Source organism: Lissotriton helveticus, chromosome 4_1, assembly GCF_964261635.1.
Source record: "Lissotriton helveticus chromosome 4_1, aLisHel1.1, whole genome shotgun sequence".
In the NCBI taxonomy this organism is placed as follows: domain Eukaryota; kingdom Metazoa; phylum Chordata; class Amphibia; order Caudata; family Salamandridae; genus Lissotriton; species Lissotriton helveticus.
Genome location: NC_136063.1, coordinates 1,898,428,199 through 1,898,441,391, shown reverse-complemented (window position 1 = coordinate 1,898,441,391; position 13,193 = coordinate 1,898,428,199). Strand labels below are relative to the sequence as shown.

The 13,193-nt window shown below is 39.7% G+C and overlaps 1 protein-coding gene across 4 annotated transcripts in view; it reads left to right on the top strand.

Moving 5' to 3' along the window:
• Window positions 1–11,688, top strand: part of KLHL13 (kelch like family member 13) — a 427,425-nt gene extending 415,737 nt beyond the window's left edge. For all 4 annotated transcript variants that reach the window (XM_078688540.1, XM_078688539.1, XM_078688538.1 and 1 more), the window contains exons 6-7: window positions 3,046–3,159; window positions 10,161–11,688. In XM_078688540.1, the coding sequence (XP_078544666.1) occupies window positions 3,046–3,159; window positions 10,161–10,648 (602 nt within the window). In that variant the 3' untranslated portion in view covers window positions 10,649–11,688. The remainder of the gene's footprint in view (window positions 1–3,045; window positions 3,160–10,160) is intronic.
• The last annotated feature ends 1,505 nt before the right edge of the window (window positions 11,689–13,193 follow it).

Below are 13,193 nucleotides of genomic sequence, written 5' to 3'. Positions count from 1 at the left end.
GTAGATATGGACTGAGAGATGGGGCTGAATGTGACCGATGCAGCAAATGGAGAGCTGATTTTATACACCTGGCATGGCTGTGTCCGGGGATCGCCAAATTTTGGGACTTAGTTTTTAAGGAATTGAGACTAGTGGTGGAGCTGCCCCTTTCTCCGGAGCCGGCACTAGCGTTATTGGGCTACTCTGAATTGATACCTAAAGGTGCTCGTAGGTTGGTGGATATGGGGCTGCTGTTAGCCAGGCGTAGAGTGACAATGTGTTGGCTACGGGCCCGACCCCTACGATTTCACAGTGGTCGAGTGATTTGTTGTACTACAGTACACAAACGGAAAATTTCAGCGACCTACTACCGTCACATAGTCAACCTTCGAGTTTTTGGGCGTTGTATAAAACGCACATTGAAACAAGGGGGAAGGACGCTGCATCAATGCAGGCTGAATGTCAGGAACTGCTTGAGATCAACTTAACTGACTAGGGGGTCTCTTGTCTAAACAGATAATTGATGTTCTCCACAAGGAGCGCAGAAGTAAACAGTTCAAGGTGGGAGTGTGGGGGATGAGTCCTTGCAACCAAACGCCACGTGTTATGTCGTACCTGATAACTTATGGTGATGTAAAGTTTGCTATATGATTGGTGTGTACTATTGCTAATGTCATGCTACAAGATTCAGTATCTTGTTTTATATGAAAAATTCAATAAAGTGTTAAAAAAAAAAAACAAAGAGAAGCATATTCAAAACGGCTTGTATAACCCATAAGGCCCTCTACACTGAAAAAACATACTATCTCACAATCAAACTATCTATCAATAGCTGGCCAAAAGAGGACTTGCGAAGCTCAAACACTCTGCTCCTTAATCTGGCTAAATTTAAGAAAGAAAAATCACTTACCCGTTCCTTTTTTGGAAATGCGTCTAAATTTAGAACCCCCGTCACAAATCTACGTATCAATCAATCACTCCTAAACTTTTTTTTTTTTTTAAACGTAAGTCATTGCTCCTCCACAAATACCTGAACACACCATCCTAAAATAATCATCTTGCTCTGATGCACTTCCCACCAACCATCAACGAGCCAGAACATCACTACCTCGAGATATGTAGTCATCTATTCCTCCAATCTCTGAATCAACCCTCCGTCGCTACCTCCAAACTTTTTCAACCATCTACACCACCCTATATGTTATATTATTTCTTGTATGACTATAATTTTTTCTTGTGTACTCCTTGTTAATGTTTTATGTGCAAACTGCTCAGATACTCTTGTGTCAAGTTAGCGCTATTAAAAAAAAATAGAACTCAGATATCGAGTGATAGGCGCAAGCAACGGGTGACAGAACTAAATGAAGCACCACAATATGGCTGTTCTAGTTAGTTTCTCCTAACAGCTTATAGACCATCCAGCCCTACCCTTCCTGTATCGGTCATAGATATGCACGAGAGAAAAAGGTTAATTCATGATTGGGTTATCATAAAAGAAAGCTTTGACTCTCTGTCCGGTTAATCTGCCATCTTGAACCTGATTCTGTTTTACACCCTACGTTTCTAGAGCACAACTACTCTTGCTTTGATTCGTAACTTGCAAGAAAGCAAATGGTACCTTATGCAGATTGTTGGGTGCAAGCCTTTGCTATGCAGTTCTTCACGTTGAATTGCTGTAGCTAGTTCAGCAGTTTTTCAGTTTTCTGTTTTTACGATGCGCCCCCATTCTCCCACTCTTTACGGGCATGACCCCAATATCCCTGCTTCGTGGCTTTGCTGACATTTCACCATCCGGTAATGCTGCTTAGTTTTTCTAGTTGTTTTAGTGCATGTGCTAAAAGGTCAGAAGGGCTGCATACGGTCTTTCTCCGTCTTGAAAGGGCAGCAAGCTCATAAGACTTTTTAAAAAAAGTCTGAAATGTATTTGTAAAATAATTGTGTTGGCCTATAGTCATGGAATCATTTTTTTATCTTGTGCGGTCAGTGTTGGATTACCTGATTTTTTTGGAGGGGCTCTTTTTGGTATTGCTGATGCATACATTTTAACGTGCAACATTATGGTAATGTATTTATTTTGAAACAGTATCATTCTATATGCGACCCTTCATATAAGTAAACAAATACGAATAAGCTATGTTCTACTTTTGCAAATTCGTGCCTAATTATGTAAATTGTTTCTCAGCTACATTTGTTTTTCCAGCAGCCTCCTTCACTTGCTCACTTTTAGAGGGCACCTTAATGTAATACTGAATAGGCTAGTATTCTGCTGAACATCCATACACTATGCGAGTTATTGGCTAAACCAAATAGACTTTATAATAAAAGTAGCATATTTGGCACATTTACATAATGTATGCAATAAAACGCACTGTGTCGAAATGTTTTGTTTTTCTTTTTCTTAGCATGATCATACTGACTGCTATTATGGAAGTTCATGGAGACAAATGTATTTTCAGGTTTTTTTTTAAACATTTACTGTTGTGTGGTTTTAAATGTTTTCTGATTGTAGACATAGGATTCGTATACTACCACATACACTGCCCACCCCTGAATCCTAATACCTCCTTACTAACCCATATTCTACCCATCCCTGAACTCTAAAAACCCCTACTACCCCTATGCACGTCATACCCCGAACCCTAAAAATACATTAAAACTACCCACTGCTGAAACCTAAAAACTCTTACTACACCTTAAAATTACCCACCCATGTACCCTTAACACCCCTTCATTATATCCGTAAATCCCGCTTACTACCCATTTTTATGGCATTAGAAATTACCTTAGCCACTTAGCATCTGATAAATTAACATTTTGAACCAGCTATAACCTGACCTGTCATGTGTCCCCAAGTATAGCGTCTTAAGAAATGATTTTTGATATGTTGTATTGTTTACTTTATTGCTAGGTGACTTTTCTACCCACTCAATGATTTCCATAATTCCTCCATGTGAAACTTAAAATATTTTCTCACCTGATGTGCAGATGTCAGATTGCCTTCTGGGTCTGGTTTGCTTTATTTTAAAAGTATCAATAAAGATATTTTTTGTTAATTAATTTCAACAGCTACAGTGGAATGTTACAATCCACGAATGAACGAATGGAACTATGTTGCTAAAATGAATGAGCCACATTATGGACACGCTGGAACAGTTTTTGGTGGATTGATGTATATTTCAGGTACATTTGGTTTATATTGTTAACACATGTTTTGCATTTACCAATTTGTAAAATTTAAAGTGTAGTCTAGTTTTAAAAGTTGAGACTTCATTTTACAACAGATTAAATATGCATGGTGTTACATTCAGTCCTCACTACAAATGCATCTTTGTGACCATTGCTTCTCCTCTGCTTCCCAATGGCGCTCCAGCTGTACATATTGTACCAGACATACAAAGTTTGACTTCGTAATAGCAATACTGTCCTCTGTGCAAGCTGTAGAAATGTCCTCATTTCTCACCCAAAAATCTCAATCTCCTTGCTTTGCACGAAGAGCATCCAGCTTTCCTGGTATCCAGTAGCCCTAGTTGCAGACAGAAAATGTGAAGAACCAAATGAGAATTGATGTTCTATCCAGGGAAGTTGCAAGGTCAAATTGCTAGCCTATTGTTGCCCCCACAGATAGTGTTCCGTCTCCGTTGCCCCTCAACCCAGCCACCCTTCCCATTTCTCCCCTCAACATAAAATGAGCTGCATAGTCTATGATAATGTACAGGGTAATTTCTCAGTTATCTTTCTCATTCTAGCCTTCACCAATATCTAATTCACTGATTCAGCCAACTTTAACAAACATTTCCAGAAAACAGAGCAACTTAAGCATGTCGATCTACACTGTCAAGGAGGTACTGGGATCAAACTAAAACTGCCTTGGACATAACCTGCTCATTTGCATTGCTAACCTCACACGGACTCTAAAGTGTGAGATAGTTTCCCCCCCCAACATTAACTACCTTCTTCATCTACAATATACTTGACCCCGACAAAAATATCTCTTGTATCTAACAAGAGGTGCATGTCTAGTGGGTGGCTAAAATATCTCCTTTGCCTATGGAGTTGCTCATCAGGATGGATAAACCTAGGCTCCTCGGGGGGGACAAAATCATGTGTTTTTCCAGACTGCTACTACCCTCAACCTTGCAGCCTACCAGCCGCTCTCCTTGTCTGTCCGTATTCTCACCTACTCCATTCCAGGTATAAATCTGGTGCTATCCCACCAACTATTTTCTGTATTGAACCCTAAAATCTGTTGAACCTGAATACTCCAGTGACGTGTTCTGTGCACGGATTTCTGGTAGATGTCCTCCTATAAGTGCTGTTGATCACGAGCTATCATCCCTGTACTAAATATTACCTCACTTACAAAGAATGATACCCAATGAAAGTTAAAACAATTGAATAGAGTCTTATAAGTGCAGTAGTGAAATATCAAATTTCAGAGTAACTGTGCATCTTGCCACATATGGCTTAGGAAACATCACTTTATTTGAGCAAAAGAATACAACTTTTTATCCAAATAGCAGATGGCAATATCACTACCAGAGACCCCTTTGGAAACTTTTTTTTTTTTTTTTTTAAACCTGGTCTTTTTTAGCATTTTACAAACCTTTACATCCAACATTAAGCAATGCTGAAGATACAATGTAAAGGCCACATAAGCCCACTGTCACAGAGGTATCCTCATACCTCCGCACAGTGTTTCTTTATAAAGATAGTGCATTCAGATCATTGCTGATGAAACTCAAGTAGACAAACTTATGAAGTATGCCGTTTTCTCTGTTTAGTAGTCCTCCAAATTAGTCCATGCTCCCTGATATCAGTAGATGTGTAGGGTGCTTTAGGCCCATGGATCATCCGTCCTCCTAAAATTAGGGGGGGCTTGCAAAGTCATTGTGAAGCTCAGCATACAAATGTGGAGCCACTACTTACAAATTGTGGGGATGCAGTGTGCGGGGGAAGGTGGAGGTAGGGTAGAAATGTAGGCTGCCAGCAAAGAGGATGTGAAGTGCCTTAAAGTTGCACCCCATATGGTAGAGAAGACTTGAGCTGGTAGTTGATAAAGGGTGATCATGGCAGGGACCTTAAATCTGTGATTTCAGTGAGGAGCACACACCAGTACTTGTCTCCTGGACTGCATGTGCTACCCTCAAAAGTCCACAATCCTCCTGATATACCCCACCTAGGTTAAATATCTCAAATGGGAGGGCTAAGTGACCTTCATAATTACCCATTATTGTATTCGGAAATCAGCCAGGAACCTGCAGTGGTCTTAACAGTTGTGGGCTCTCAAAGTCCACACAGTTCATCTAGGTTTCAGAGAGACAGATCAGGGCCTCCTTGATGCATCTCCTGGGAATTAGCACCATTGTCTTCATCCCCTTTGATTTGCAGAGCTACATTTATTGTGCCACATCATGTGTGTTATCTGCTGTATTATTTCCTTAATTCAACATGGTTCTCTTTTACTTTACGCATCCCATTATGTGCATAGAAATTGCTATGCCATGGGAAGGGAGCCCTAGTCAGCCCAACGGTTTTTCAGAATCCAGTGCTTCTGGACTCAAACCCTGAAATAATTATTTCCATTGTAATCCGTTTCTGTTGACCTACTTTGTCAGTCTGGATAATATTGTTCTCCGGCTCCCACCACCACACCTTTTAATGTGCAATGGAAGTTCCTACGAAATACTTCTGCTGTATTGGTTGCCGGACACACATCCCTATTGGGAATCTTCAATTATATAATCAGCCTTCGGCCTGCTATCATCTGCCCTCTACAAAACACATTTGCAAATGTCTTCCTTCCCAGAAATGCTCCAGTGATTCCTAAAAATGATGGCTGTACCTCTCCATGGATAAACATCCTGATGTCTAGCCTTTCCACTGCCCTCCCAGTAAAAAAGAAACAAAGCTGTTGGCAAATCCGGGCTCGGTCTTTCCTCTCCATGTACAGCAGAAGGGAATTACACACTGTCATGTACTTGTTTGTGTTCTTTCACAAATGTCTTGAAAGTTTCTTTATTGTTATCATGTCTCATTCTTAAAGAGCCACAGAGGGGACACTTGCTGATTCAAACGCCGGGCTATTGCAGTTCTTGCTGTCTGTAAGAGTTAGTCGATCAGTTCCACACTCTTACTTTCACATCTTTCAAAAGTGTCGGACAGAAACTTAACTTCACCATTAATAGATCAGAAAAAGGAATCCACGTGACCTTTTTAATACCAAACATCACTTCTTCCAATAGATTTGTGGCCTGTATTACGCCATCCTAATGTGTATTGGTGGTCCCACACCCCATAATTCCACCAGCATTTATCTCTTGTGTTGGCAAGATTTGTGTTGGATACAATTTGTAATTGTATGGGTTGACTCCCTTGTGTTGGACCACATGCTATGTTATGACGCACCAATTAAAACGCTCTCCCCATTCCTTCCCAGGAATTACCCTACTTTAGGTCATCTCCCGTTTGATAATTTATTTCCAGTCTGGTTCTCTTATGGATGGTGTGGATTGATACTGTGAAAATAATAGCTTTAAAAAACATTTTACCCACTGCCTCCCTTTTGGTCCCTCGTGACACAATGATTGATACCTAAACCTCTCGCCATGGTCCACTCCAAAATGCCTCTTATATTCATCAACCCACTGAAGTTCGGACTCTGAAGATTATGTGCAAAGGTGCGGCAATCCCCCTCTCAGTAAATTCTGTAGGGCTCCCTTACAGTTGTATAAGTGAATTCCTCCTTAAAATTGTTTGGCATAAATGGGACTTTGATTGTGATACTGAGCTATCATGGGTGTCCTTGGTGAATGCTGCCTGTTACTCATCTTCTTCCCGCATATTCTCTGGGTAATTTTACCATTACCATTCCCTCAGGAAACATATACACTATAGAGGCAATATTACAACCCCACTACTACTTATGGCTTGAAGCAAACACTTGACAAAACTAAAAGGTCCAGATGTTCATTCTATGACTCTGGTAGTTGGCCTGAAGAACGAGGACCGTAGCTTCTAAGTTAGTCAGTTGTTTTGCTGGCTGTGGATCAATGGATGCTCTAGCTTTAAATGCTGTGCTTTACTAATAAAGCATTAAATGGCTTGCTTCTGCCTTTCAAGAGTGTTTATTCACCACCAGCTGACCAGGGGGCTCGGATCTTTATCAAAGAGACTGATGTCTCCCTGAAAATGAGGTTAACTGATTTAAAGTTATACACATTTGCATTCAAGACTGAGAAACCCTCTGTGGCTTCTTGCCCACATTGAGCATCCCCACATTAAATTCCAAAAATCCATTAAAAAATTCCCTGTTCTGTGGTGTCTATGGACTGTTATGCTACTGAACTTCACAGCTTCTGCGTCATCCTTGTGCCTGTACGTTTTTCTCTATTTTTTACCCAGAAATTCTCTGGTATCACCTTCAGGCGGTTTAAACACTGTACGAAAGCCCTGAATTAATAAACGACTAAACAAATGGATGCAGGGGTCCCTACCATATAGCACAACGCCCTATGCTTTCTATACAATGTGTATTGCTATTTAAACATCACAGAGGATATGTGGGTGCAATCAGAGTATTAGCATTCCTGTGAACAGAATCCTGTACTATCGTGTTACCCGAGAAATCCCTCTTCCAGTTCTTTAAAATGCAAACTAATTCAAAAGTAGTGTCTGGAGACAAAACGTTAGTTCAAAATGAATGGAAGATTCCATTCTCAGGCCAAACTTGTCTTCTAAAAAATGATAAAGGAATACTTTTTGCGTTCAAGTGGTATAGACTTTATTCGTATGTGGAAAGTAACCCAAAAAAACCAAAACCAAGAGGACCTAATGGTAGCAGCAGAAACTCGGAAAGAAATGTGTAACCTAAAACCTTTTGTATCCATTCAGTTGGTTAAAAAGACCCACTCAACCTGATAAGATCATGTTACAAGTGTGTTGTTTGGCAGTTTCAATGGCAATTACTACAGGGCATACTTAATGCACAGGGCGGCAGCTCTTCTCACGAAATGTTACTTGTCTATTGTTCTGGCCCTAACCTTTCACAGTAATTAATGATGCCTTACAGGCAACTATACTGGCTTTCAAACAGTCTGTCAACAACCCCCATGTTTTTAGCATTCGCTGACTTGTAATACTGTATTATTTTGCAAATAACATTAGTATCCTTAGCCGTTATTTTTGCTGATACTAGCCTGTGTCCCGCCTTCCCTTGACGCTGACTTCGGCTCACTGAATGAACCCTTTAAAAGATCTTGTTGATCATTAGCCATTTGATGATCAACCATGAGGATGACTGCATTGCTTTGAAAATATGGCCCGATATTTATTATTCAAATTGTCTCTTATTGCCGTTTCTCTTCAAATTGTTACTTGCAGATTAGAGTAATAAACGTCTTTCGTGGTTATATTACCACTTAAGATTCTGGTTTATGACATAGAAGCTCTCTGTCATTAATTTTTAATTTTCCAGTCTGTACTGTTTAAAACAGATTTTTAAAATCTATGCCTTAGTAATTACAGCAAGAAACACATAAGCAGGCGTGTGGCCATTTCAAGTATGTTCCCATAATGTGAGTTAACATTTATGAGGATTGGTCAGTAGCCTGTACGATGGTTACTTGTCCATAAATTCCCATATTTCTCCTCTAAACAAAAGACTTTCCTAACCTGAACTCCAACGGAAATCCTGTCGAAGATAGGGGGCTTCTTTGGGAAACCATCATGTACAGAATCCTGAGAGTGGGACACTCAGCAGGTTTTAATCTGCTGTTCTCCTGTCCGAATGAGTTCAGAGCCACATAAAATACTGCTCCGGCATTAAAGAACCTACAAGTATGGTTTTATGTATAGTTTTTTTTTTATCGCCAAACCTCTACAGTTGTTAAAACACCAATTTGTACATTATGCTACTGAGAAGGAGCCTCCCACCTATCCAGATACCTCACTGAATTGTATTTACAAGGTCAATACTGTTAGCAAGATATGACTATTGCAAATGATCTGTTCTGGACCCCACAAGGACGAGATCACAAAGCTACAGGATCTACATAAACCAAGCAGCCAGGCTCTGCTTTATATTGAAGGAATTGGTTCACATTTCTCTACCAGTTAAAAAATGTGATAGGCCTAATTGACTTCTTCCAGCGCATAAAAAATAATTCAAGATTATCTGCACATCTTCATAGCATAGGTGCAGGGCGGCCTCACATGTTTGTGGTTTCTTCTTCCTGTGTACAGAGCCTCCCGGAACCAAAGATCAGGTGGGGCACAAGTCAGATTTGGTCGCAAGAAACAAGGAGGAAGATTGCCCTGGATGCTGGGTGTCCTGACTCTAGAAAGCCTCCAAGGATTCTGGCCTATGTGACAGTGTTTAAGAAAAAAAACCTGAATGTCTTTCTATTCAAATTGACTTTTCATCCCTCAGTGATACTGCCTGGTCTATTCCCCTCCTCAAGCTTCAGTGATCAAAAGTGTACTATAGCTACTGAACAAGTCTGTATAAGAGTAACCACCATGTGACACCGGAGGCATTATAGTCTCTTTCTGTGGAAGGGGGCTGGGTCAGCCTTGGATTTTTTGCCTATCTTTCACAACAGTAAGAAATGGCTTCCAATACAGGCTAGTATTCTAGAAAGCATGAAAATGAGTAATTGGGATTGCCATTTTCATTGTACCATTAGAAGGTTTTTGTAATTCTGCTTCCTGTGCTATGCTATTCAGGGTTACAGAGACAGAATTGTGAATCCTTTTTGATAATGGTCATATTAAACTCATCGACCTTTAAATTAGTCCAAATTATTAAATCTTATTGTGGAAATATCGCCCTCCCGACTATATTCAAGTGAATTTCAACATGCCCTTTAATCTCTTAATGGACTATTGTCATTTATGATCTACCTCGCTGAAAGCATGATTCAGAGTTTGGCTCCAATGAGAAAATTGAGACAACTGGGAATTTAGCGTAATTTAAACATTTTTCTGAGGTTTTGAAGCAACAAGTTTTAGAGACTTAGTTGTTTTTAATCTATAAACACTTCTGCTATTTAGATTGCTTTTAACACTGAATCTTAACACTTTAGTGATCTGCTGATGAAGAGAACACAGTGACACAAGTTTGTCTTGTATGAAATATGTGCAAGTTCTTTGGTGTTAATCTTTACACATTTGTATTTTTTCAGGTGGAATCACTCATGATACTTTCCAAAAGGAATTGATGTGCTTTGACCCGGACACAGACAAGTGGACTCAGAAGGCTCCCATGACGACGGTCCGAGGGCTGCACTGCATGTGTACTGTTGGGGACAAGCTGTATGTCATCGGCGGAAATCATTTTAGAGGGACAAGTGATTATGATGACGTACTAAGCTGTGAATTTTATTCACCATCTATCGACCAGTGGACTCCGATAGCTGCCATGTTACGTGGACAAAGTGACGTTGGTGTGGCTGTTTTTGAAAATAAAATCTATGTCGTTGGCGGATATTCTTGGAATAACCGTTGTATGGTGGAAATTGTTCAGAAATATGATCCGGAAAAAGATGAATGGCACAAAGTATTTGACCTCCCAGAATCCCTTGGTGGCATTCGAGCGTGCACTCTTACAGTTTTCCCACCAGAGGACAATACAGGGTCCCCATGTAGAGAATCTCCTCTTTCAGCACCCTAGACATCTTCTCTCTTAAGATGCTTTAATAATATTTTTGCACTGCATCATGGACTCTGTTTTCTTCAGTACTTTGTTAGGCGTGGCCTACAATAATTGGTACAATTCGCACACATGAAACTCAATGGCTACTTTTGCAATTTATCCTAAAATGTTTGCGAAGAGAGTCAATAAACTATAAAAATGGGTTCAGTTGAGCCAAGTGTTTAGTAGTTTAAGGAAGGTCGTCATTTTGAAATGTTTAAATTAGGTACGCTTTAAGATTGTATGTTGGTTCAAGTACCTTATATGATGAGTTAGCCCAATAATTTAAACCACAGAAGGAATGTAGCAGATCTATGACGTTGTTAATGATACTTTGGGGGCACTTTTGCTTCAAAGTCTTCTTTTTCATGTGTCACAGAAAATGGTTAAGGCCAGCAATGAAATGAGACCACGTAAGGCATCAAGGAGAATCAGCTACCTCCCTTTTCCTCGCAGCACGTCTGACATATCACTTAATGTTCTAATTTTCTTCAATTTTGAAGCATACGTAGAGGCTTAGGTGACAACGGAATTACAAAATGCCTAAAAAGATCAATTAATGGAAATTCCTTTTACAAAGCGCCAGTTTTTTTTAAACCTGCTTCACCTAAATGTATTAGTCGCGGAATTGATTTGAAATTACATGCTACGATTTGAACTGCAATTTGAATGGGAGGAAATATTTTTCGTTCTTTTTTTTCTGCTGTCGTGGAAGCACAAATTATAAGACAATTCAGTGTATAAGGATGATGACCTTTTCTACAGCTACAGTAATTCAATTAGCTAAGGGCTAGAAAGTTAAAAAAATATATATATCATTTCTAAACTGACCAAATTGATCGATGGATTGAATTTATTCTCCCTTTACCTTTGAAATAACTTCCATACCATGTACAGTCTCAGTTAAATAAGGTTATTTAGCACAACCTGCAGCTTCAGCGGGAGGGCTGCTTTTGCTCAGTGAACTTGAACTACTGTTTTTCCTTCTTTCTTTTGTTCAATAAAACTTTTAACTGCAATTATTCAGTCGTGAGATACTTCATTAATGCACTTTTTATATTCTGCAGCATCACCGTTGCCTAGATACATGTTCTCTGTATCGAAGTGGGAAACAGCATTTGCTAAGAAACGAGTGCATAAACGAGCCTGAATTGGTTATCTGACCTACATTCGAGAAACGTGTTTTTGTCATCTTATTCCAACGCCATTTTCCGAAATATGCATTTCAGCTTGGATTGGCAGCTAACTGAAATTCATCCCTCTAAAATGAAGCTTCTGCTGAAATGCAGAAGTGTTGTGCTGCTTTCTTTAAATACTTTTATAGGAAGGAATCAAATGCTTGTTAAAATGGCTCTACGTCTGTAATTCGCGGTAACATTTTAGTTCAAAGAAAAACTTTGTTTCAACACCATCTCTTTTGTGCCAAGCGTCGAGGCTTACTTGATGCTTCGTTGGAGAGTCTGGTGTTTGCAAACCGCGAGCTGCTTGACATGCACATGTTTTGACCTGGCTCACTGGTTAAAATTAAGAAGATGACTACTAGTATATATAACAAGTTGTTTGAGCTTAGGTATGATTGAGCTTGTTTTACGCACAGTAAATATCGGATAAGGTAGCCTATAACATGCATTGTAAAAAATACAGCAACTTGAACTGGTTCACATAGAGGAACGAGACCGAAGGCCGAGTACCTTCACAATGTCCCCAAACTCTTGACCTGCATTTCCCTTTAGAGTAAGGCAAGTTCTGTTTTAGAACCTATGACCATGATGGCAGGCATAGATTGCTGGAGTGTAAGTAGTTCACTGAGCTACCAACCCTCCATTACCTTCTTGCTCTCTTGGTCCTTTCTCTGTATACCGATATGTAGACTAAATAAAATTGTCTGTACTGTGAACAGAAACGTTTTTAGGTGGTGTGATGGTGGACAGAAGATAACAGACTGGAAAATTGGCAAAATATATTTGGTGCAGCCCTAAGAACAACATGCAAAGGTGGAAAATGAATAATATTTGCAGGTATATTCAGTTGTGAGAAACGCACAGAACAGGTAATTTAAGTGGTGTGTGTGTGTGTATATACATCAAAAAGGACATAAGGCATTCTCCCATTTAGCGAACAGCTACTAATCATGTAAAATAATTCTTCCTACATAGATGGAAAGAGGGCCTGGTGTTAAAGCGAGACGGGAGCGTAGGATAGCCTGAGCAGAATTAGTTTAAGCTGTCCTTGGCATGAAGAAAAGGAGGTGCTCTTACACCAATGAAATTGAACTTCAAATTTGGGTGTGCAGCTGCAAAATAATTGGTTACGGGTGTAATTATCATATAAGACATTTTTCTGAGGTGTCCGTACTGCCTAGCTGACATGTTCAGTTTTTGACCAGATAGAGTGGTCAGTGTGAAAGCTCATGAAGACGGCTGCAAGTTTAAAACATAATCTATCTTCAAAAAGTAGGCAGCTCATTAAGCGAGATATATGACTGATATACTCAGTTTTTGGATGGATTCAAGCTAATATTTAG